Source organism: Pelophylax lessonae (assembly GCF_965119305.1).
Source record: "Pelophylax lessonae genome assembly, chromosome: 2".
NCBI lineage: Eukaryota > Metazoa > Chordata > Amphibia > Anura > Ranidae > Pelophylax > Pelophylax lessonae.
Genome location: NC_138769.1, coordinates 184,800,681 through 184,824,032, shown reverse-complemented (window position 1 = coordinate 184,824,032; position 23,352 = coordinate 184,800,681). Strand labels below are relative to the sequence as shown.

The following is a 23,352-nucleotide window of genomic DNA, read 5'->3' as shown; positions in this document are numbered from 1 at the left end:
ATAGAGTGGAGAGGAATTAGAACACCTGTCAGGTTTTATTGCTGTCTGTGCCCCCCCCCCCCGTTAAGGAGACTCACCCTCCCTATTTGTCCTGTTTCCCATTATCATTAAAAGTGAAAGTAAAAGAAAATCACACATTTTGGGTTGTCCCCAGAAAAGTAATAGAGGGAAATGGGGACACTATTTCCGCTTAACTGAGGTCCCCATGAAATTTCCTTAATTTACAGGGATTTCCTTTCACTTCCTGTTTGGCTATGGAACAGGAAGTGAAGGGAAATGTCCCAGATGAAACACAGATTGCGGAAAAAAAAAAAAAATCTGACAGGGGTTATAACCCTCCCTTGCTCTATCCAAATTGAAAATAAAATTGCCCATAGTTCTACTCAAAGAACATACAAGCTGAATAACCAAGATAGGGGAACTACAGTACATACCAACACCACTGCAGCTATTGGGATATCACTTCTAGCATCTTTAGCCACTTTACCCACCACTTTATTCACTGGATTTCAGTTCAATGAAGGAGGCTCAGGATTTCATGTGAACATTTCCTAATGAGGTCTGTATGCAAATGCAGTCTGCCTAGGAATGCCCACTACTACAGGCTGGCATCCTCCCACTATGGTATTGTGAGCCCACTGCTTGCATCAGGGCTGAGGGCTCCTGATAGGAGTACTCAGACAAGGGGCTCTGATGTTTTTTTGAATGGGCAAAAATTAACTTGACCTTTTTTAACACAGTGCGCCACAATGTATAGTATGTATGGTATGTGCATTGTGGAAATATGCATTGCTGCAAGGGGTAAATGGGAATGGCTCCAAACTAGATGTTATTTAATTCCTTATTACCTTTCTCTACTTGGCTTTTGTCTACTTTTTTTCCTGTTAATATTAAAAAAAATTTGTTCCAGGTACCTACCATAACTAGCTGTTTTTAAACTAATGAGCAAGTATGAAAACTTTTTTATACCATTCGCCTTTAAAAATATGGGAAACTTTTAATAACTCTTGTTAAGACACAGCTTCCAAAAGAAAACATTGATTGTGCCCCCCCCCCCCCCACCCAAAAAAAAAATATGCATAACTTTGACTTCATACATTTACAAAGTTAATACCAAATTAATAACCCCATAAGTAAAATGTTTGAGAACTGCTTAAATAAATGGCCACAGGTTAAATCGAATGGGGTAACATTTATCAGTGCACTACTGGGGTGCACTTTGGGGTGGCAGCTGGTTTAGTCGTAGAAAGATTTTTTTTCATCATCTTTCTTTATTTTTTATAATTTTTTGTATATTTATTTCTCATTTGGTCCCAGAAAGCACAGGAGTATACTGTTGGTATTAATAATTTTGTGGATCAGCTTACACATATCTGTCTTTTCATAATTGGCCCTGGTTCACACGGCCGTGACTTGTCATGCAACTTGAGAGTTTAAAGTCGCTTGACAAGTTGTGCCCCATTAACGTTAATGGAACCAGGCTAATCGGTGCAACTCAAGTCGCTCCGACTTAGAAAAAGGTTCTTACGTTACTTTTGGTGCGACTTCGGCACAACTTTCATTGACTTCTGTTAAAGAAGTCTTATGCAAGCCGCGGTGAAGTCACAATGGGATGTTGGGTTCAAAGTCGTGGCAGTGTGAACTGGGGCTTACTGTTGACATGCCTTTGCTCTGAAGTCCACATTCTCGGATTCTGCAAGTTTTCAAAAAACTGGTAAATGGTGTATGTTCTTTAGCATTGCTGTGTATATGTGTGTAATCTTACCACAGGATGTCCATTCACTCCATTGTCCCCACTGTGTATTCATTTGACATCTCTCCATTCCACTGGCTCTGATTCGAACTGAGCATTCATTTTCCACATTTGGAATCGTATGTGGAATTCTTGTAGTGTAGTACTGATCCTGAAAAAAAGAAATGTGTTAATTTATTTTCTAGTCAGAAAGATATATAAAAAAAACATTCCAGAGACATGAGATAACTGTTACTTAATTCAGCTAATAACCAGACCTATAAAGGCATCACTGGCTTAACTTGTAAGGGAAAGATAGTGCAGAATGGATTTCTAACTTGAGGAGGATTGATTGATTCATTTTAATAGACCTTGACTGATATTGTCTTCATAATAAAGCCCCGTACACACGCACAGATTGTTGGCCAACTGATCGGCCAACTTTTGTCCAGTGTTGTTTGTTGGTTAAATTGTGCTCTAGACTTGCACTGGACTTTTGTTGGCCAACAAAAACCAACTTCAGAAGTGATGTCATGTGATGGTTGACTTTCAGTGTGTTTTTTCTTCTCTGAGCATGCCCAGTCTTGCTCATCTGATTTTTGTCTGCCGAAATCTGTACTGACTGAGGAACAATCGGCCGTTCTGTTGTTGGCCAACAAAAATTTTATAGCATGCACACCAGATTTTTTTCGGCCGAAAATTCGCAGTTGGTTGTCGGAAGCATCATACTAACAAGCCTACAATCGGCCGATCGGACGTTGGCCAATAATTTACGGCCAACAATCTGTGCGTGTGTACGGGGCTTTAGGCCAACAGCATTAGTGAGTGCAAAGTCCGCAGTGCGTGCTCAAACAAAACAAAACACGATCTCTATACAAGATATTTCAGTAGCTTGTTCTTTCAGGGGAATCAGACTGGGCCATTACCCAACGTGGTGGACCCACAGGACTTTCTAAGTGGATCACCTTCCACGGTGTCCACCAATCTTCTTTTGTTTGTGGTTTTGTTTGTTACCAATCCCTATACATCAGATGGTAGACAATGGACCAGTAGTGCTTCAGCAACACAGGGACTGATATCTTTTTTTGTCATCTACAGCAGTTGCTAGGATGACAGGCTGCCATGCTGCCATGCTGCCTAGCATCTGAGGTCTGAGAGTGGGGAGTATAGCAAACCATTTCTGCAACCTCTTACATAAAAACAGCATTTTGTAAACAATGAATACCATTCATGGAAGTAACCACTGTCCTCACTTTCCATGCTTAAGGCCATATTTAGTTATATTTATGCTTAAGGCTATAAGTCAGTGAGATCCTCTTGCCAGCCAATGAACATACACTATATTATCAAAAGTATCGAGATGCCTGCCTTTACACGCACATGAACTTTAATGGCATTCCAGTCTTAGTCTGTAGGGTTCAATATTGAGTTGGCCTACGCTCTGCAGCTATAACAGCTTCAACTCTTCTGGGAAGGCTGTCCATAAGGTTTAGGAGTGTGTCTATGGGAATGTTTGACCATTCTTCCAGAAGCGCATTTGTGAGGTTAGGCTCTGATGTAGATAGAAGGTCTGGCTCACAGTCTGCGTTCTAATTCACCCCAAAGGTGTTCTATCAGGTTGAGGTCAGAACTCTGTGCAGACCAGTCAAGTTCCTCCACCCCAAACCCGCTCATCCATGTCTTTTTGGACCTTGTTTGTACACTGGTGTGCAGTTATGTTGGGATAGGAAAGGGGCCACCCCCAAACTGTTCCCACAAAATTGGGAGCATGAAATTGTCTAACATGTCTTGGTATGCTGACACCTTAAGAGTTCTCTTTACTGGAACTAAAGGGCCAAGCCCAACCCCTGAAAAACAACCCTACACCAAAATCCCCCCACCACCAAATGATTTGGACCAGTTCACAAAGCAAGGTACATAATAACATGGATGAGCGAGTTTGGGATGGAGGAACTTGACTGGCCTTCACAGAGTCCTGACCTCAACCCGCTAGAACATCTTTGGGATGAATTAGAGCGGAGATTGCGAGCCAGGCCCTCTTGTCCACATCAGTGCTTGACCTCACAAATGCGCTTCTGGAAAAATGGCCAAACATTCCCATAGACACACTCCTAATCCTTGTGGACAGCCTTCACAGAAGAGTTGAAGCTGTTAAAGCTGCAAAGGGTGGGCCAACTCAATATTGAACCCTAAACCCTACGGATTAAGACTGGGATGCCATTAAAGTGGAGTTCCACCCATTTTCGGAACTTTAGATGTATGTAATCCCCTTTAAAATGGCTTTTACCAATGGAAACTTTTTTTTTTGCTAGTAAATACCTTAATTTTGGCTTTATTCCTCCTCTCCTCACTTCCTGGTCCGATCGGCGATGACGTCATTCGGCGATCCGCAGTGTCTGCTGGGATGTATTCTATTCCAGAAATCTCGCAGTAGCTGTATCTGTACTGAGCCGTGCCTGTCCCGCCTCCGCCCCGCCTCCTCTGATTGAGTTTCATTGTATGAATGTATTAAGGCTGTTCTCTGCCCCGCCTCCGCCCCGCCTCCTCTCATTGAATAGCATTGTATGAATGTATTAAGGCTGTTCTCTGCCCCGCCTCTGCCCCGCCTCCTCTCATTGATTTGTAAGAGGAGGCGGGGCGGAGGCGGGGCAGAGAACAGCCTTAATACATTCATACAATGCAACTCAATGAGAGGAGGCGGGGCGGAGGCGGGGCGGAGGCGGGGAAGGCACGGCTCAGTACAGATACAGCTACTCCGAGATTTCTGGAATTGAATACATCCCAGCAGACACTGCGGATCGCCGAATGACGTCATCGCCGATCGGACCAGGAAGTGAGGAGAGGAGGAATAAAGCCGAAATTAAGGTACTTACTAGCAAAAAAAAAAAAAAAAAGTTTCCATTGGTAAAAGCCGTTTTAAAGGGGATTACATACAGCTATGTATTCCAACATATTAAAAATGGGTGGAACTCCGCTTTAAAGTTCATATGCGTGTAAAGGCAGGTGTTCCAATACTTTTGATAGTATAGTGTATGTAATTATAAATACAGTGCAGCGCTACTGACCATAACCTAATCTTGCAACAGTGATGATTACAAAAAATGTATACATAGCTATCCCAAATGTAAACATAAAAACAAAGCAAATAACGTCTTTCAATCAATTTGAGCAACCACCGTGCTCTTCACTCTTCCTATTGGTAAATCAAAGTGCAATCCCACCACCTGGTGAAATGCCTGCTCACCTCACAATAAATGTTCAAGGCTGTTCACTACCTTTCTTGCTGTTCACAATAGGTGGATCTTCAGTAGGATCCAACTGAAGAAGCCAATTACATAGTGAAACACGTATAGGAGGGAGGAGCCCAGCCTGTAATGTCACAGAGCCACTGCTAACCTGGCTGAGTGGTGAGCTTTTCTGACACAGAGTGAAACTCGCTGATTTTTATTGTTTATCTCTGTAATTTTAAAACGGGGCATTTTAATAAAGCTTTTAAATGGAGAGCACTATGGGGATGCCTTTTTGTTTCATGTGGTGAAATAACGGTGATAGGGAATGATTGATCCCAGGAGTGGAAAGGAGGAGAGTATTTTAATGAGAGCAGCCAGCAAAGAAAGTGTAAAGCCCTGACAGCCTGTGGTGAGGAGCAGAGTTGTATAAAGTACTCGAAACCCATACTTGAGTAAAAGTACAAGTGCTCGATCAAAAAGTGACTTGAGTAGAAGTGGAAGTGTTCGATCAAAAAGTGACTTGAGTAGAAGTACTAAAGTATTCAAAATTTTTTGTACTTAAGTATTGTAGGTAGTTTTTTTAAAAATGTTGCTACTCAAGTACTGAAAGTAAAAGTACCAGTAGTTTTGAAAAAAAATTGCTACTCAAGTACTGAAAGTAAAAGTACAAGTACTGTGTTATGTAGTTATTAAAGAAAGAAGTCAAAAGTTTGAACATCATATTGTTTTTTATTATTTCAAATGCAGCTTTTATTTATACATACAGTAGCATTTATTTTCGTATGCGCTGATAATACACATGTTTTGAGCTTCATGAAACCTGCCATCTACTGTTCTGGCAGTGGTAATGTTTCTAATTGTAACGAGTAACTATGCAGCACAAAAAAAAAAAAATATCGGAGTAGAAGTATTGAAATCATTGAAAAAATGTAGTGAAGTAAAGCTGGATACACACTATACAACTTTTGTTGTCAGATTTCCTTTAGATTTAAGCCCCGTACACACGTACCGATTGTCGGCCGTAAATATTCGGCCGCTGAACGATCGGCCGATTGTAGGCTTGTTAGTATGATGCTTCCGACAGCCGACAGCGCATTTTCGGCCGAACAGAATCTGTCGTGCAGACTTTAAAATATTTGTTGGCCGTCACCAGAACGGCCGATTGTTCGCCAGTCAGTACAGAATTCGGCCGACAGACAGCAGATTAGCAAGACTGGGCATGCTCAGAAAAGAAAAAACACAAGGAAAGTTAACCATCACATGACATCACTTCTGCATTTGGCTGTTGTTGGCCGACAAAATTCGTGTGCAAATTCTTTAGCACTTTTCAGCCAACAGGACAGCACCGGACAAAAGACAGGCGATCGTTCGGCCGACATTCGGTACGTGTGTACGGGGCATTACCTTTTCTATGTAGTGCAAGGGCCAGCCAGATTGCATACAAATTGAAAGTATTTAGATTTGACCTCATATTATATGGTTTTGGTAAATCTGAAGGAAAAAATCTAAAGAAAATTGTATAGTGTGTATGGCCCTTTAAAGTGGAAGTAGGAGGAAAAAATTCTACTCTAGGAAAGTACAGATACCGCCTTTCGGTACTTAAGTACAGTAGTGAAGTAGTTCTACTTAGTTACTATACATCTCTGGTGAGGAGTGATCTATCCCAGGAGGACAAAAGGAGATCCACCCATTGTGAACAACAAGAAAGTGAAAAGCCTTGAATATTTATTGTGAGGTGAGCAGGCATTTCACCGGGTGGTGGGATTGCACTTTGATTTAACAATAGGAAGAGTGAAGAACATAGTGGTTGTTCATATTGATTGAAAGATGTTATTTGTGAAGCACCCTCCTAGATAGGTGCTAGAGAGTGAGTATCGTTTTTGGCTCTGTCTGTCTATCAGAGGAGCAGCAGGTAAATTCTATATTCTCTCTGCTTAAAGAGGTTGTAAACCCACTTGTATAACTTTTACCTATAGGTAAGCCTATATTAAGGCTTACCTATAGGTGCTATAAATATCTCCCAAACTTGCACCGTTTAGGAAATATTTACAGTGCAAACTGCCGATGACGTCATCAGCGCAGGCGCTCTGAGGGAACGGCCACCCGTGCCGTTCCTTCAGAGCTCAGTGCCGTGGGAGTGATGTAATCGCGCCTCCGGCCAATCAGATGGCCGGAGGACGCGAACCCGGGAGCAGGACGGCAGGACATGTCGCCGTCCTGTCGCTGAGGTGGCGGCACGGCGGGGGCTTCGTTTTAAGGTAAGTACTACATAATGAGCTAGTATGCGATGCATACAAGCTCATTATGCCTTTCTCTTTACAGGGCTTTTTTTTCTCTTTTTTTTTTTTCGACTTTACTTCCTCTTTAACAGGGAGCAGGATCTGTGAGTTAGGTCTTCTCAATGTGCTCAGTGTGGGATTCATATGGTCTGAGGGAGTGTCCCCACTGAGCCCAATGGGGAGGCACCTTGGACAGTGGAGGAAACCTAGCCTATGAGGACACAGGCTTTGATACAGCCCCAGGGATTGGCACAGACTGCGGCCTCAGCACATTGTGGGGCATGCAGAGATGTATAGTAACGAAGTAGAACTACTTAAGTACTGTACTTAAGTACCGAAATGCGGTATCTGTACTTTCCTAGAGTAGAATTTTTTTCTCCTACTTCTACTTTTACTTCACTACATTTTTTCGATGATTTCGATACTTCTACTCAAGTATTTTTTTTTTGTGCTGCATAGTTACTCGTTACTTTTAAAAAAATTACCACTGCCAGAACAGTAGATGGCAGGTTTCATAAAGCTCAAAAAAATGTGTATAATGTCACGTGTAAATCAGCGCATACGAAAATAAAGGCTGTGTATAATAAAAGCTGCTATACCAAATCTTTCCAATAAAAAGAAAATATGAAACAAACAAATGGTGCTACAGCGCTTAAAGTGCATCAAGAAACTACTAACAAACACAGGTTAATCATTTGAATAAATCATTTGAAATAATAAAAAACAATATGATGTTCAAACTTTTGACTTCTTTCTTTAATAACTACATAACACAGTACTTGTACTTCTACTTTCAGTACTTGAGTAGAATTTTTTTTCAAAACTACTGGTACTTTTTACTTTTAGTACTTAAGTAGCAAATTTTTTGAAAAAACTACTTGCAATACTTAAGTAAAAAAAATGTTGAATACTTTAGTACTTCTACTTAAGTAACTTTTTCTGCGAGCACTTCCACTTCTACTCAAGTCACTTTTTGACCGAGCACTTGTACTTTTACTCAAGTAGAAATTTAGAGTACTTTATACAAGTCTGGGGGCATTATATATAAAGCCAGGGGCACATGTGCTCAAGATCTTTGGCTGGTGAGCAGAGTCCCTGAAGGAGGGTGGCAGCTGCCTCCTCTTCTGCAGTAGTTGGTGTACAGTCACAGGCAGTCGGCCTTGTGTGCCAGAAGTGTGGAGCTGAACCCAGAGGTCCAGGAGAGCTGACTAGAGGAGTTGAGGCACTGGAGAACCTGGAAAGCAGTATCGTGAGTACAGAGGATCGTGTCTACAGGCCTGACCAGGAAGGGGGCCACTCCAGAGTAGTGTAGTCAGTGGACGGGTGTCAGCCAGTGGAGAGAAAGGTGTGTGCCCTGAAGATAATTACCAAAAGCAACATTTACCTCAGATTTATCTAGTGGCAGGATGAAACTGCGGCTTTGCTGCATTCTCAGTCAGAAGTCCTCAGCATTGTGAATAGTTCAATTGTTGGAGTATCCCACTCATCTCTTCCCCTATCCCAACATTAAGTAAAACCAAAAAAACAACAACCCCTAGACTGTTCATTGACTGGGCCGAGAAAGTAAAGTGTTAAGATTCTGCATGCAGTTGCTACGGGTAACCCAGGGGAATCCAAAAGTGTAAAAAAAACAGCAGCTCTTGGTCCCGGTTCACACTGAGGCGACCTGGTCGCCTCACAGGTTGCCGTAGGTCGCCTCCCATAGGGAAGCTGCTGACCCGTTCTAATAGGAGCGACACAAGTCGCTCCGACTTAGAAAAAGGGTCTGGAGCTTCTTTGGGGCGACCAGGAGGCGACCACCATAGACTTCAATGTTACGAAGTCCGTGGCGGCCGCTCCGAGGTCGCGGCGCGCTGCTCGCACCGCGACCTCCGAGGTCGCGGTGCGAAGTAGCGTCGCTCGTATGTGAACGGGCGCTTAAGGGGGCAGTGCTACATTTGCTTTGTTTTTATGTTTACATTTGGGATAGATATGTATATATTTTTTGTAATCATCACTGTTGCAAGATTAGGTTATGGCCAGTAGCGCTTCACTGTATTTTAAAATTACTTTTGGTATCTTTAGTGTGGTGAATCACTAATGCCTCGTACACACGCATCGATTATTGGCCGGGAATTTTCGGCCAACGTCTGATCGGCTTGTTAGTATCATGCTTTCGACAACCGACTCCGACTTTTCGGCCAAATAAAATCTGGTGTGCAAGCTAGAAAAAAATTTTTGTTGGCCGTCAACACAACGGCCGATTTTCCGTCAGTCAGTACAGATTTTGGCAGACAAAAATCTGATGAGCAAGACTGGGCATGCTCAGAGAAGAAAAAACACACGGAAAGTAAACCAGCACATGACATCACTTCTGAAGTAGATTTTTGTTGGCCGAGAAAATTTGTGTGCAGTCTAGGCACATTCCAACCAACAAAACACAACTCTGGACAAAAGTTTAACGATCGGTCGGCCGATAATTGTTGCGTGTGTACGAGGCATAAGTAGTGTACAGCAAATATTGAATAATTTATTTTCACGGAGGGATTGTTTGTTTTATTGCTTGCATACACATAATAAGTGCACTGTTTTACAGGGAGCATTGATTGTACACAAATTATTAATTATAGTGTATGTGTAACAGATGATAGTTATTGGGCAACAAGCATTATCCAGGGGAACTGGGTATGTGGATCTTGTAATATGGACACTCAACAAGATTGGTCACCACCACTGACAAAATGTTTGCATCACTCTAGTATACCGTGCATACAGGATAGCACAGATGCTACAGGCAAAAACTAAAATGCCAGTATAGTGGTGAGCTAAACTTGAGCTCTCCAGAAAAGCCCATTCACCAGCTCAGATACCCCACTGTCAGTTGTTGCAGTTGGCTGCTGCTTGTTTGTATCAGCAGCTGAGAAGTAGGTGACTGTGGTCTACTGTGACAAGGCAATTGTTTGTATTTGCCACCTAGGCCAAAATTCAGCAAGCTTTCCCTATCTATAGTTAGCCTGGTAGTAAGATTAACCGCTTGCCGACCGCCGCACGAACATATACTGCGGCGGTCAGCCCCTCACAGGCAGAGTGACGTATCGGTACGTCACTAGCCTGGGAGGGTCTGGGGAGCGAGCGCACGCCGCCGGCGGCGCGCTCCAGCGCGGTCACGCACACCCCCGCGCGTGTGACCGGCGGACCCGATGTCCGCCGGTCACTCTGCGATCGTCGGGGGAGAGGGAGAAAGTCAGGCAGCTTGTGTAAACAAGCTGCCTGTCAGTTCTCCCTGTGTAGAGACACTGATCATACGGTTCTACTATGTAGAACCGTTGATCAGTGTAACTACACCTCAAGTCACAGCCAATCACAGTTAGAATCACGCCCCTAGGGGGACACACAGCCCCTCCCTCTCAAATAAAGTTAACCCCTTCACTGCCAGTGTATTTTTACAGTAACAGTGCATATATATAGCACTGATTACTGTAGAAATGTCACTGGTAACCCCAAAAGTGTCAAAAATGTCAGTCAAGGGTCCGATCTGTCCGCCGCAATGTCGCAGTACCGCAAAAAAAATCGCAGATCGCCGCCATTACGCGTTAAAAAAAAAAACAATAAAAATGACAAAAATCTTTCCCTTTGTTAGTAAACGCAATAAATTTTGCGCAAACCAATCAAAATACGCTTTTTGCGTTTTTTTTTTACCAAACATATGTAGCATAAAACAAATTGGCCGAAAATGTTAAAAAATTTTGATTTTTACTTCTTTTTTTTGGGGAATTTCATATAAAAAAATGTGAAAAATATTGTTATTTTTGCAAAATTGACGCTCTTTTTTTGTTTATAGCGCGTGATCAAAAAATCGCACAGGTGATCAAATACCACCAAAAGAAAGCTCTGTTTGTGGGAAAAAAAGGGCGTCAAATTCGTTTAGGTACAGCATCGCACGACCACGCAATTGTCCGTTAAAATCACGCAGTGCCGAATCGCAAAATACCCCCTGGTCTTTTAGCAGCCAAATCCTCCGGGGCTTAAGTGGTTAAACATAACAGTAATTTCCTGACAACATGTAATGAGTTCACATGTAAAGTATGTGTAATATTGCCACCATAGACCTTGAGGTTAAGGTTACAACTGAAAACACTTTTCCAAAAAGATTATGTAGTGTGCTCAACTCACCTTTTGTTGATCTATCTAGAGTAATACTTTCAGAAATGAAAAAAATGAGAAATATGTCAGATATTTCATGTGTGCTATACCTTGTTCTTTTGAATGTTGTAATTTAAACATTTATCACCAACAACATACTGTGTTTGTGGACTTCGCCAGTATATGGTAAGGCTGTCTTCAAATGATATCACTGAAATGTCTCTTGGTGGATTAAACATTTCTGTAATATAAAACAAAAAGAAACTATGTTTGGTGTGAATACTAAAACATTATTTTAAAGCAGGGATGGGGAACCTATAGCCCGAGGGCCGTATGCAGCCCGCGAAGTCATCTGGTCCGGCCCCCTATGCAGCTGAGTCTGTGTCTCAGCTGATCTGTCAGAATGGAGCCGATGCTTTCTGTATAGTTCCGGCTCCATTCTGACAGCCTGAGTGAGTCACAGGGGGAGTGATATCAAATGCACTCCGCCTGTGACCAATACAGGAAACATCGCCTCTTCCTCCAGCGCGACGCCGCTTCACGCTACACTTCTCCGAGCCAGCATTTCCCACCAGCAGCACACACACAGCAGTACCAGCCAGAGCCAGCTGTACCCAGGGCCGGACTGGGAATAAAATTCAGCCCTGGAAATAATTTCATATCAGCCCCATAGCATTATTATACGGGCCAACAGCATAATGCCATTATTTTCTTGTTCGTAATCGGGGAAAACCATGAGTTTTAAAGCACATTTGAAAAGTGTATTATATATAGATAAGACAGACATGAAAGCACATATGACTTTATAAATATAAGAGCAAACTTCTTTCCAGGCTCCCTCTCAGAGACTGCAGACACGATAAAAGACAAGAGATGGTCAGAGGCTGCGGACATGTTACAGGAGCTTGTCAGAGACCGCGGACAGGATACAGGAGATGGTCAGAGGTTGCAGACATGGTACAGGAAATGTTGCGGACACGGTACAGAAAGGGTCAGGGGCTGCGGACATTGTACAGGAGAGGTCATTGGCTGCGGACATTGTACAGGAGAGGTCATTGGCTGCAGACATTGTACAGGAGAGGTCATGGGCTGCGGACATTGTACAGGAGAGGTCACGGGCTGCGGACACGGTACAGGAGAGGTCATGGGCTGCGGACATTGTACAGGAGAGGTCATGGGCTGCGGACATTGTACAGGAGAGGTCATGGGCTGCGGACACGGTACAGGAGAGGTCATGGGCTGCGGACATTGTACAGGAGAGGTCATGGGCTGTGGACATTGTACAGGAGAGGTCATGGGCTCCGGACATTGTACAGGAGAGGTCAGGGGCTGCGGACATTGTACAGGAGAGGTCATGGGCTGTGGACATTGTACAGGAGAGGTCATGGGCTGCGGAAACGGTTCACGAGAGGTCATGGGCTGCGGACACGGTTCACGAGAGGTCATGGGCTGCGGACACGGTTCACGAGAGGTCATGGGCTGCGGACATTGTACAGGAGAGGTCAGGGGCTGCGGACATTGTACAGGAGAGGTCATGGGCTGTGGCTCCTGTAGGCTTCCTCCAGTGCTGTAACTTGTCCCCTTCAGCTTCTATGTAAAGTACTGGCTGTGGTCACACTCCAGTCTCCCAATCATACTATACAGGGACATTAATGTGATGATGTCAGAGTTTTGTGTGGAGGAAGAAAGCACTGGAGCTGGCTGCAACATGGAATAAGGTAAAAGAGGCATTTCTCCCCCTCCCCCCTCCCCCCCCCCCCCAGCTTCCCCTCCCCACACCTACACTGCAAGGGTGGACTTTTTTTTATACTTTCCTATAGTTGGCTCTGTTATGTAATTACATTCAGTGCTGTTCATACTTAGATTTTCTAATAGGTTAGGAATATGCTTAGACTTCTGAGGTGATACATAGATGTATTCCATATACATACTATAACTTATTATAAAAGATGTGTGTGTGGAATACATCTATGAATCCTCTCAGATGTCCCAGTATATCCCTGACCTATACAAGAAAGTCTCTCTCTGTCTGTCTCAGTAAACCTGCAATGCAAGATGCAGGGCAGGTTTACACACAGCATAGTAGAGGGTGGAAGGCAGAGAAGGTCAGGACTCACGGCGAGAAGATGAAGGCTGCTATCTGTCCTCTCAGATCTTCATTCAGGGAGATATGTGCTGGGCAGGAAGCAATGATCGGGGCTGCTGTCTGTGTAACCTCTTCTAGCTCCGCCCACCTTTATTGGAGCTCTGTGAAAGCCCCGACTCAGCCAGCTGACAAAAAGAGGCGTGACTGCACACCAAAGCATATCACTCCACCAGACACCAGTTCTAATGGAGTGGGCGGCACCCAGCCGCTGCTCTTGTGAGGAAAAAAAACATCCCACAGCAGCTCATAGCTGACAGCAGCCCCAAGGCAGCCGGCCTGCCGGGAAATTTCCCGCTATCCCGGCAGGCCAGTCCGGCCCTGGCTGTACCCACCAGCAGTACCAGCCAGCTGTACCCTCCAGCAGTACCAGCCAGCTGTACCTACCAGCAGTACCAGCCAGCTGTACCTACCAGCAGTACCCACCAGCAGTTCTTTTCAAAACTTACCACCACAAAGAGTCAACTGCGCTCCAGACTGACCGACGCAAACCTGGAAAACCAGTTGCAAGTAGCAACATCATCAATACCATCACATCACACACCTCACCAAACAGAAGCAGTTGCAGCCATCACAATAGGGGTGAGTTAATTAAATGTTTGACCAAATATAACAGGCACATTTTAAAGTTGATAATTTTGTACGGCCTCCGAAGGATTTTATAAATACCCAAATGGCCCTTGGCAGAAAAAAGGTTCCCCACCCCTGTTTTAAAGAATGATGATTTCTGCAAGATTATTTTAAGCCTTCATGATTCATCTTCTCTTACTGGAACCTCAGACCAAGCTGACTCAGAAGGCAGTGTCACCCCAGACCTCCCAGTTCACAACCTCAGAGGCAAGCTCTTCCCAAGCCATCTGTAGGTCATTTAGGAGATCCATCTTAATTTGGGTATGCCCTGTAGCCCATAATTGCTTTATATTTTAACAGCTATTCGTTTTTTTTTTCAACATACTGAGGCATGTAGGAGAAAAAAAAAAAAACTAGAGATATCAGTCAATAAAAATCTTTAATAAAAAATGCACATCATTTTTTTTTTTACTACAGCACTCATTATATACTTTACCTTTGAGTGCAAGCTTAATATTATCTTCAAACACCTCTATCCCAGGATCTGAGCCTTGTAAAACTATGGTGACATCATCGAAGAAGCCTAGTCCTAAATCATCAAATGTGCAGGCACCAGTCCTTGTTTGGAAATTTCTTGTGTATTGATGACATCGTACATTTGTATCTCCTTGTCTAAGGAAATGTAAAAGTCTTGATATTGATACAAAACATGTTAAATTACAGATCATGGTATATTATAACCCTTCTGTGCCCTGATGCCAGGTTCTCATTGTTTCATAAAATATGCCATTCTATAGTACAAAACCTGATACAGTTCATAAAATAAATGTGTGCTCTTACCAACAACAAGTAGGGCTGTTGTGGCAGGATAGCCATAGCCTTTTGCATTCATTAAGACACATTGGTAAAAAGCAGTAGGGCTTCGGAAAGGACAAAGAGAGAAAAACAGGCGCCTCTGAGTAAAGACTGTAGCATTTAATGGACAAGGTACATTAAAAACTTACATCAAAGTAAGTGAATGTAGGTGAGATGGGTCCTTCCGACATCCAGGTACGGTATGGGGCCATCGCTGGTGGGCCGTGATCCTCTCTGTCCTTCCGGTTCCTGTCCCGCAGGAAGTGGAGTGGTGTCACTGGGGTGGGACTGAGGCTGAGACCGCAGAGTGGAAAGCAGGATCAGCCGCACTTGCCGTCCAAGGATCTTCCGGCATGATGACGACGCGTTTCCGAGCATGCGCACTGCGGTGGAATACCAGGGCTCGCACCTTTTTCAAGTCAGACCTGACTTGAAAAAGGAGCACGCGCTAGTATTCCACCGCAGTGCGCATGCTCGAAAACGCTTCGTCATCACACCGGAAGATCCTTGGACGGCAAGTTCGGCTCACCCTGCATTCCACTCTGTGGTCTCAGCCTCAGTCCCACCCCAGTGACACCACTCCACTTCCTGCAGGACAGGAACTGGAAGGACAGAGAGGATCACGGACCACCAGCGGTGGCCCCATACCGTACCTGGATGCCGGAAGGACCCATCTCACCTACATTCACTTACTTTGATGTAAGTTTTTAATGTACCTTGTTCATTAAATGCTACAGTCTTTACTCGGAGGCGCCTGTTTTTCTCTCTTTGTATCTTGCATGTTTGGAGATTGCTTCCTGCTCCCCACTAGGCTGGCCCTGATGTATGGACTGTTCCCTGTCCCACAACAAAAGACTTTTATGATAGCCTACATGGCTACACCATGGACTACCTTTTAGTTTAATGCTGTTAGCTTGCGCCACCGTGTATCTACTTTTATCCTCCGGAAAGGACCCCTGCCCTTCATTTGTTGACCCACAGTTGGGATCTAGTTACAGAGCATGCTGGGGAATATCGGCTATGATATTCCATCACCTGTGATGGGAAGTGTATATGTAATAACTTAAAGTGTTACTAAACCCATGACCCTGCATTCACTGTATCTGGTCTCCCACAGTGCACAGAACATGGAAATGCAATCATTTTAGTAAATATAAACTGCTAAATACCTTTTCCCATAGGCAGTTTATAGCAGACTTGTAACTTCTATCAGTTCCTGGTAAAGCTTGTAGTAGGAGTTTTTGTATACTGCACTGAGCTTTCCTATCAGGATCCAGGATCTCTGTCTGGACAGTGCTGATTGGCCCTGTGCTGGTCACATGCACCCTTCCGAGAAAAAAAGAAAAACTATCTAGCAATACACACCAATTTTTGTACTATCCGGACATGTTCTGAAGTCAGTGGAAGAAGAGGTTTTGTGCATACAGGATCAAACAGTCTTTTTACATAATGCATAGGATTAACCCCTTAGGTTCCACAGTAAGTATAACAAGCATGCTTTACTGCATATACAGACTGATTTTACTGTTGTAGGTTTAGTAACACTTTAAAAAGGACACCTTCTAGTTCCCTTTTGGGTTCTACCACCTAAAAGTGACCACACATTAACAATCAAGGGGTCCTTTATCAGTTCATAAAATAGTTAGGGGTAACTTGGGGATATATGCATCAATCTGCTCACCATTGCTGTTTATCCAGGTGCTAACCAACCAATCCACTCAAGACTATTTGCAACCAAAAATAAATATTTTAGTATGATATAGTGCCACATAATGCATATACTTACATGAGAGAAAGTATGTATGAAGTGCTGTCTGGAGCATTTTTTCCAAACATCCATGTACATGTCATTGAAGATGTGTTATAAACTGTGCAAGATACATTTTCAGCTGAGGTCCCATATCTTTCTGAGGGTTATAACATACAGTGCATATCATGTCAGAACACAGAAACTAATTATTACAAGTATCAGCTTACAAATGCTGATAAAAAGAGGAAATCATTTTAAATTAAATTATTTTTATTTCCAAAGAAGAACAAAATTTAATTATTGGACTGGCTTCAGCAAAATGTTGAACATTCTGTGAATTCCTTTTTGAGGTAATACAGGTTTTCACATTTATTCGTGAGGAACATTTTTCTTCCTCTTTCAATGATAGAATTTATAAAATACAGTAAAATAATGGTCGAATAGTATCTAAGATGGAAAAAATAAACAACCCAAAGAAAAAGTGTCACTTTAAATAGTGACCGCTCCTGTTGTAGCTTTACTGCTACAGGGTGGCCACTACACATATACATGATTTTGCATTTCCGGGTAAAGGGCACGTGCCCGCCTGCCCAGCTGTGCTGTGATTCATCACAGCACATGCCGATCACCGGGTGCCGGCCAGTGATTGACCGCTGACAGCCCACACCCGGCAATTGGCTGGCAGAACATAGCTCTGTGGGTGTAAACAGCACAGAGCTGTGTTCAGTGACAGGGGATCTAGTTGATTTTTGATTCCCTGCTAAGCAGGGAATGAAAACAACTAGATCCTTAGTAAAAGCAGCACACAGCACACATACAAACACGTTAGGCACATATTTAACCCCTCGATCAGTCTAGATGTTAATCCCTTCCTGCCCAGTGTCATTAGTACAGTAATTATATACAGTATTAGTGACACTGCATATTATTAGTACAGATCACTGTAATAATGGCACTGGTGATGTAATAGCAGTTAGTTAGCCCCTCCCCCCCCTGGCATCAGTTAGATTGACCGCCACAGTATTGCATTCCTTTTTTAAGTCGCTGATAACCGCCATTACTAGTATAAAAATAAATATTTAAAAGTTCCAGTATATATCCCATAGATTGTAGACCCTACGGCTTTCACACAAACCAATTAATATATGTACACTTATTAGGATTTTTTTTTTTTTTTAACCAAAGACATGAATGAGAATATATTTTGACCAAAATTCATTACGAGATTTAATTTTTTCTGGGATATGTTTTATAGCAGAAAGTAAAAAATACATATATATTTTTTTAAATTGTCAGGTTTTTTTTTTTTTTTTAATATAATAAAAAATAAAAAGCCAGAGGTGATCAAATATCCCCAAAAGAAAGCTCTATTTGTGTAGAAAAAAAAAGATATACATTTTGTTTCGTTCCATGACCGCGCAATTGTCAGTTAAAATAGGTCAGTGCTGCATAACAAAAAATTGGCTGGTAATAAAGGGGCTAAATCTTCAAGTGGGTAAAGTGGTTTTTGAGGCTCATTCTAGCCTCATTTTATGCAGGAAGGTAAAAAACCTTCCGTGTGCAGGACCCCCCGCCAGCCCCTTCAGTACTCACCTGAGCTACCTCTCCATCCAGCGATGTGAATGAGAGCTAAGCTTCTCCTGGGTCTTGCATTCCTCATTTACTGAGACAGCAGCAGGAGCCATCGGCTAATGCTATTGTCAATCACAGCCAGTAAGCCAATGAGGAGAGAGCAATGGGTGGGACAGAGCCATGGATCTGTCTTTGCTATGGACCCATAGAAGCAGGGCTTGGAAGCGAGCATGCATCAGTGCCCCCATAGCAAGCAGTTTGCTATTGGGGGCACTGGCTGAAGAGGGAGCGCTTCTGAAAAGAGGTAGATTGGGGCTGCTCTGTGCAAAACCACTGCACAGAAAAGGTAAGTACGACATGTTTGTTAGTTTTAAATGAACCTATAATGTCTTTTTAAGTAATTGAATCCTTTCCAATGGTAAATGCTTTGATGGCATTGATAATCCTATAGAATTGGAAAGAACATGTATGGATTAAAACCAGCTATGATCTATTTAAAAGTCCATGTTATTACCCGGTGCAGTCAGTGATGCCTTACTATGAGGTCCCCTCACACTAATTCTTCCTGTAAACCTAGAAGCTGAACTCAAGGCAGATATAAAAGCTACAAATGATTGCAGCTCTGTAATCATTAATACACCATTAAATGTATTTGCCAATGCATTTCTTTATATTCCAGCAGTGTAATTATGTGAATTTTACTTGGTGTCTGGCTTTTCCAAACTGTGTATCCCAGGAAGAAGCAGTACCAGATACAAATTTGCTGACAAGAAGTATAGAGAAAGCAGTGTGACAAAGAGATGGGTGAATCACTGTGCTGCTTCTCCTTTCACTGTCTAGTCACTGGTTGGGACTTTTTCCTTGGAAACAAGTTTAGATTTAGATGAAAAAAATCACATTAGAATTTTATATTTATACATGCATTTTATAGTATTTATTATACTCAACTGTTGACTACGTTGAGTATAATAAACACTATAAAATGCATGTATAAATATAAAATTCTGATGTGATTTTTTTTCATTGTATACAGAAAAATAACTTATCAAAGATGCCCGTCAGTCACCTGAATAAGCTATGTTGAGCAGGCATTATACAGTTATTCTTTCTTTTTATATGTTTTTAAAACAATATTTGTTATCTTTGATGAATAAAAATTTGTAAAATTGTTTTTATCAAAATTATTTTTTCTCCATCATTTATTTGTGTGTTTGCACCTTAAAAGTCCCATAACAAAATCCTAAATCTATCTTTATTAATAACCTGCTGGGCTTCCAATGCTTCTACAGATTGTTCTATGGAGTGTGCTGTGGAAAAAAATGTAAACACTAGGCTTCTGCACAGTGTTTACATCAGGAGAGTAAGAACATCACTGCACTTCCTGTCAGTACGGGAGCTCAGACACAGCCATTTTAGCTTTGTCCAGCCCCAATATTATTATTATTGATTATTAATAATATTATTATTATTATTATGGATTGATATAGCGCCAACAGTTTGTGCAGCGCTTTACAACATTAGGGCAGACAATACAGTTTCAATACAATTCAATAGAGGAGGAATCAGAGGGCCCTGCTCATTAGAGTTTACAATCTAAGAGATAGTAATCAATTGCTGGCTGATTGCAGCCAGAATGCGATAGCTATTAGAAAGGATCTATTGCTGCACAGCATTTATTTATTTATTTTTTATTAATTTTTTTACACTTTCTCTTTTTACATTATTTCTTTTACTTTACTTTTCTTCATGTGGACTCTGGATCTGGTGAGTGGAGACTAGATCCAGCCCCCTTCCCCCACGAAGAAAATGAAAAGTAAAATAAAAAAACAAGTGAGAATAAAAAAAAAATAAATAAAAATAATAAATATACAGTAAACACCACACACACATATCATTTGTAAGACATATTTATAGATATTATTTTTCCATATTGATTGTACTAGACCATATTCCCATTCTGAGACAAAATGACTCACCTTGAATTATAAATGATTGAAAAAAGAAATGGATTGATGATGAAAACATTTACACTTCCTGTAATATTGCTAAAACTGGGCCAAAACTATTTATTATTGGTAAAGTAAATATGGGGCTAGTAAATATGTAATTTGCTGGCCCCTTCCTTTTTTGAATGAACACACTCTCACAGTGTCCATTCATAAATGAAGCATTGTAAACTGTTTACTATGCTTCCGTTTGTGAATGAACAGGAAGTCACTCAGCAAATAAACAAATTATTATTATTATACAGGATTTAAATAGCACCAACAGTTTGCGCAGTGCTTTACAAGGTTAGGGCAGACAGTACAGTTACATTACAATTCAGTACAGGAGGAATCAGAGGGCCCTGCTAGTTAGAGCTTACAATCTAAGGGATAGTAATCAATTGCTGGCTGATTGCAGCCAGAATGCGATAGTTATTAGAAATGATCGATTGCTGCACAGTATTTATTTATTTTTACACTCTTTTTACATTATTTCTTTTACTTTACTATTCTTCATGGGGACTCTGGATCTGGTGAATGGAGACCAGATCCAGCCCCCCTTCCACCATGAAGAAAATGAAAAGTTAAAAAAAAAAAAGAAAAATAATACATTTACAGTAAACGCCACACACACACACTTTTAACCACTTGCCGACCCCCGCACGACTATTTACTGCGGCAGTCAGCTCCCTACAGGAAAAACGACGTGGGGCGAGCGCTCGCCGCCGGGGGTGCGCTCCCGCCCACGCTCGTTCACTAACATCCCCGCGCGAGTGAACGGCGGCTCCGATGTCCGCCGGTCTTTTGCGATCTCCCACTGGAGAGGGAGAAAGGCAGGCGGCTGATGTAAACAAAGCCGCTTGTCATTCTCCCTGGTGTAACTGCAGAGATCATACGATCCTGCTATGCCCCCCCACAGTTAGAATCACACCCCTAGGGATACATTTAACCCACTGATCACCAATAAAGTTAACCCCTTCCCTCCCAGTGTCATTTGTACAGTAACAGTGCATATTTATAGCACTGATTACTGTAGTAATGTCACTGGTACCCCCAAAAGTGTCAAAAATGGCAGTCAAGGGTCCGATCTGTCCGCCGCAATGTCGCAGTCCCACAAAATAAAAACGCAGATCGCCGCCATTACTAGTAAAAAAAAACCAATAAAAATGACATAAATCTTTCCTGTAGTTAGTAGACGCAATAACTTTTGTGCAAACCAATCAAAATACGCTTATTGCGATTTTTTTTACCAAACATATGTAGCAGAAAACAAATTGGCCTAAAATGTTAAAAAATTTTGATTTTTAAATTTTTTTTTTGGAATTTCATATAAAAAAATGTGAAAAATATTGTTATTTTTTCAAAATTGTCTCTCTTTTTTTGTTTATAGCACAAAAAGTAAAAACCGCACAGGTGATCAAATACCACCAAAAGAAAGCTCTGTTTGTGGGAAAAAAAGGACGTCAATTTCATTTGGGTACATCGCCACACGACCGCGCAATTGTCTGTTAAAGTCACGCAGTGCCGAATCGCAAAATAGGCCCTGGTCTTTGAGCAGCCAAATCCTCCGGGGCTTAAGTGGTTAAATATATGTTTATAGATATTTTTTTTCCATATTGATTGTACTAGACCATATTCACATTCTGAGACAAAACGAGTAACCTTGAATTATAGATGATTGAAAAAGGAATTGGATTAATGATGAAAACATTTACACTTCCTGTAATATTGCCAAAACTATTTTCTTTCTGTAAAGTAATAGACATCTCAGATGTTATTTTATATTGACTTACCAAGATTTACACATTTTTCTTCTGATGAAAAATTTTGAAATTCTTCATTATTAATAGCAGGAGTCACCTTGAGACAAACACTTGATTGTTTTCCCAAGGGTATATTTGCGTTACATTTTTTTATCTGAAAAACAGTTAACAATGGTTGTTACTTCTTTTAAAGTCTATATAATATTGTAGCATGTATATGCCCCTGATGGTTACAGGGAAATAAAATAAACTCATTGACATTCTAACTTTCAATTCATAGTATTAACTTGAAGTTATGCATTATATATGTCATAGTAATTTGTTTTAAATGTAAGGTTTTACAAATGAATAGTACAGTTTGAATATGCTGAATATTTTATTCTTGTTCTCTTGTGTGTCAGGGATGTACCTGTTTTGCACGGATAGACTGGCAGTTCTCCTTTGCTGTTATTGAGATCTGGACCATTTTTAATAGCTTAGCTATTTTCTAAATGCTATAAAAGCAATGTGATAAATGGGTCTGAACTCAGTATACAATAATCTTATGATTTCACCAATGCATTTGCTGCCAGGACAAATGGGGTTGCTTATGTAGCACTACTCCCAAGGGAGCTGCTGATTACGGGTCCCCCTGGGTTACCATTAGCAACAGTAGAACAATCTGGCATTTCTCCAAGTGTTTTTTCCTCAGACAAGAATCAGTCCAGTTTCTTTGGTTTTTATGTTTTATTAGGAACTTGGATAGGAGAAGGGATGGGTGGGATACTCCAACTGAAAGAAACTATGCACAATAGGCAGCGGAGCCTTGAATAAATGCTGGTTAACGCTTGTTAAGGCTGAGTAACGCTGAGTAACACTCAAACTGTGCTAGTCACGGCTAGGCCGCTGGTCTCAGTCTGTCGCTAGCTGTGACGCAGAACTGAAGTCATTCTCTGAGGTAATCTGTACTCTGAAGCAATCTGACTGTACTGCTGAACAACTTCAGGGCCCTTCCTGGCATCCCCTTTGTTCCTATTCTTCAGGGTTCACTACATGGCACCCCTTTTACTGTAACACCCTGAGTGAGCTGGCTTCTTGATCCCATGACTTCTCTGGAGTGGCCCCTCTCTTAGGCAGACCCCTAGGCAGATCCTTTAGTACTAACAATACTGTTTTTCCCAAAGTCCTCTACCCAACAGCTCCATTGGTCAGCACACTGGATCCTCTGCAGCCCAGCTCTACTCCTGGTCCCTAGGCCGACCGCTTTGACCACCTTCCTCACTCTGCAGGAGGAGAGACAGCCACCTCCTCACCTCCTTCTGAGACTTTGCTCCCGCCAAAAGATACCCTGCCTCATGCGCTCCCCGCTTTT

General features: G+C 42.0%; 1 protein-coding gene across 1 annotated transcript in view; it reads right to left on the bottom strand.

Annotated features, from left to right (window-relative positions):
• LOC309548016 (interleukin-5 receptor subunit alpha-like) overlaps positions 1-23,352 on the bottom strand; it is a 53,251-nt gene that overhangs the window by 9,553 nt on the left and 20,346 nt on the right. Inside the window, exons 4-8 of the mRNA XM_082247996.1 lie at positions 22,032-22,155; positions 16,718-16,838; positions 14,573-14,748; positions 11,474-11,604; positions 1,766-1,904 (exon numbers count right to left, since the gene is read on the bottom strand). Of these exons, the coding sequence (XP_082104122.1) occupies positions 1,766-1,904; positions 11,474-11,604; positions 14,573-14,748; positions 16,718-16,838; positions 22,032-22,155 (691 nt within the window). The remainder of the gene's footprint in view (positions 1-1,765; positions 1,905-11,473; positions 11,605-14,572; positions 14,749-16,717; positions 16,839-22,031; positions 22,156-23,352) is intronic.